General features: G+C 39.6%; 1 protein-coding gene across 1 annotated transcript; it reads left to right on the plus strand.

The window, feature by feature from the left end:
- The first annotated feature begins 933 nt into the window (after nt 1–933).
- Nucleotides 934–1,379, plus strand: LOC125521248 (protein FATTY ACID EXPORT 5-like). The gene has a single exon (XM_048686313.1). It carries the CDS (start codon nt 1,080–1,082, stop codon nt 1,362–1,364), a length of 285 nt encoding a protein of 94 aa, XP_048542270.1. The 5' UTR covers nt 934–1,079; the 3' UTR covers nt 1,365–1,379.
- The last annotated feature ends 1,011 nt before the right edge of the window (nt 1,380–2,390 follow it).

Raw genomic sequence — 2,390 nt, forward strand, 5'->3', positions numbered from 1 at the left:
GAATCACTCCCTTGTCTCCCTAATCAGAACAAATCCTTATTACTATTATTGTTGTTATTGTTATTATTAGCATATATTGATTATTGATATCTTCTAAGCTATAAGTTCATTTTTAAAAATGTTCTATATTTTTTGAAATCCTAACGAAAAGACCTTCTAAACAAGACCATCATTGGATATATTTTGAACGTGTTTGAATTTTTAGACCTGCAAAAAACTTGTTTGAATTTCACTATTGACAAATTGATTCAAATACATTTCACAAGTTTCACGAATTCACAAGTGATAACAACTATTTCAGAAAATGATTTTATTCATTTCAGAAATGATTTTAATTGTTTTGAAAATAAAAATGATTGAGATATACTCCCATCTGTTCCATAATGTAAAGCCTATATATTTTTCTATAAGTCAAACTTTACTAGGTTTGGCCAAGTTTAGAGATGGAACCATCTATATCTATAAAGCCACACATATATAATGTGAAAATACATGTGAGAGTGTACCCAATGGTGTGAATTTTGTGTTGTAGATGTAATTAATTTTCTCTAGAAACTTGATCAAAATTTGTAAAGCTTGTTTTTTAGAAGAAAAAAAATCTATAAGCACTGCATTATGAAAATGGAGGAAGTATGTTGTAAATATATACCAACAAGTGAACTAAAATATATACCAACACTTTTATATTACAGGACAGAGGGAGGGTGAAATAGGCACTGAAATGTTTGAGATATATGCTTCGGAAATATTTCAAATAACTGAATTATGTAATATGCGAAATACTAAAAGAAAGTGAAACTGAAACAAATACTGAAATAAGTGAAATGTGCAACATAACTTTTTTTTTGTGCGGAGAAGATGAATGAGATCCATTCCAACTCACAGTCACGGAAAGCGGCCTAGGCCACTTATTTTAGTGGGAAACCAACGCCGTTAGAAAACCACCATTGGCCCCTTCTGCGCAGACCACCACGCGCACAAGCACAAGTCGACGACCAAAAACAGAGGAAGCAGAAGAAAAGGCAAAGGCCTCCAAGATCTCGGCTCCGAGAGAGATCTGAGAGAGAGGTGCTTCGGAGATGCACGACTTCTGCTTCACGATCCCCTACGGGTTCGCGGTCCTGGCCGGCGGCCTGCTGGGCTACCTCCGCCGCGGCAGCACCGCCTCACTGGCGGGCGGCGCCGGCGTGGGCGGGCTTCTCCTCCTGGCAGGGTTCGTCAGCCTCAAGGCCTTCGAGAAGCGCCGCAACTCCTACCTCGCCCTCGCACTCGAGACCCGTACGCTCCGTCTCCCTTCCTCCAATTTCAACTGCGCATTTAATTGTATGCTTTCTAATTCATCACAAAAGAAAAGAAACGGATAGCTGCACGGTGTCGAGACTACTCCGCCATTTTCTTGTTTCTGTATCTTCGGATCATACTGCCATTCAGAAGAAGGAAAAATGTATTTGTCATTGATGGTGGATGATACGTCACTGGTTAAACTAGTGCGAAGTGGGCCGGGCGTCATGGGAGTTATGCGATCTCCATGTGAATGGAATTACTAATAGAGACGGTGGTTTCCAACATTTTGATTTGGTTAGGATCAGGACTTTGTGGTTATTGCGCATGTAGGAAATTGGACTAGAGATTTCTGTCCTGATGTCAGTGAAAATTGGTGCCACACGAAACGCAGAACCGGTCCTGACATGCATTCAGACGTGCTTGGGCACTACAAAAATTATAAATGGAGTAGTTGTATTTCTCAGCATAGTAGCCATTTTCATTTAGGACATGGCAAGAGCACTTCTTGTTGACATACGCATGGTTCCGGTGTGGTTATAATAGAATGCATTGCTGTAAAATGCTCCCTTCAAAGTTTCAGTTAATTGCATCGGTGTATCATAACATTAAAGGTGAATAGACTTTACTGATTGGGACTTTGAGCATAGTCAACGGAATGATCAGAGAGCAGGGCGCTGATTGCCTTCCTTGGCATTGTAGCTTGCTCACTTGCCTGGGTCCTGTAGTGTCTGAATACCTGGTTACCAGGTTAATTCGTTATATCCATTATTCTTTAATGGAATGTGTGTCAATGTGTACCTGTAACCTGCGGTACCTTGTCTCGTGTAGGCATGTAGATACTGGCTTATTGACATTGATCCTTCTAAATTTTATCTTGATGTTTTATTTGGACTGATATTTGGATCCACTTTAATGTGAATGGGTTACTTGTAACTACAAATTTTGAGACTCATTAGCAAAGCATCTCTTGGGATTGTAGGTTTCTAACTCAATGAGCTTTGCTTTTACATCTGTGCTGGAATGCTTTGAGCATATCGTCATATCTTCCTTTCACAGAACTTTAACTGGAACATTGTTTGCTCTAGTAGAAAAGTAACATAGGTTAT

The sequence above is a fragment of the Triticum urartu genome, chromosome 7 (assembly GCF_003073215.2).
Source record: "Triticum urartu cultivar G1812 chromosome 7, Tu2.1, whole genome shotgun sequence".
In the NCBI taxonomy this organism is placed as follows: Eukaryota; Viridiplantae; Streptophyta; class Magnoliopsida; order Poales; family Poaceae; genus Triticum; species Triticum urartu.

Bases quoted from the DNA above. Each gene is read 5' to 3' on its own strand.
- LOC125521248 (XM_048686313.1), top strand. From the start codon at position 1,080: ATGCACGACTTCTGCTTCACGATCCCCTACGGGTTCGCGGTCCTGGCC.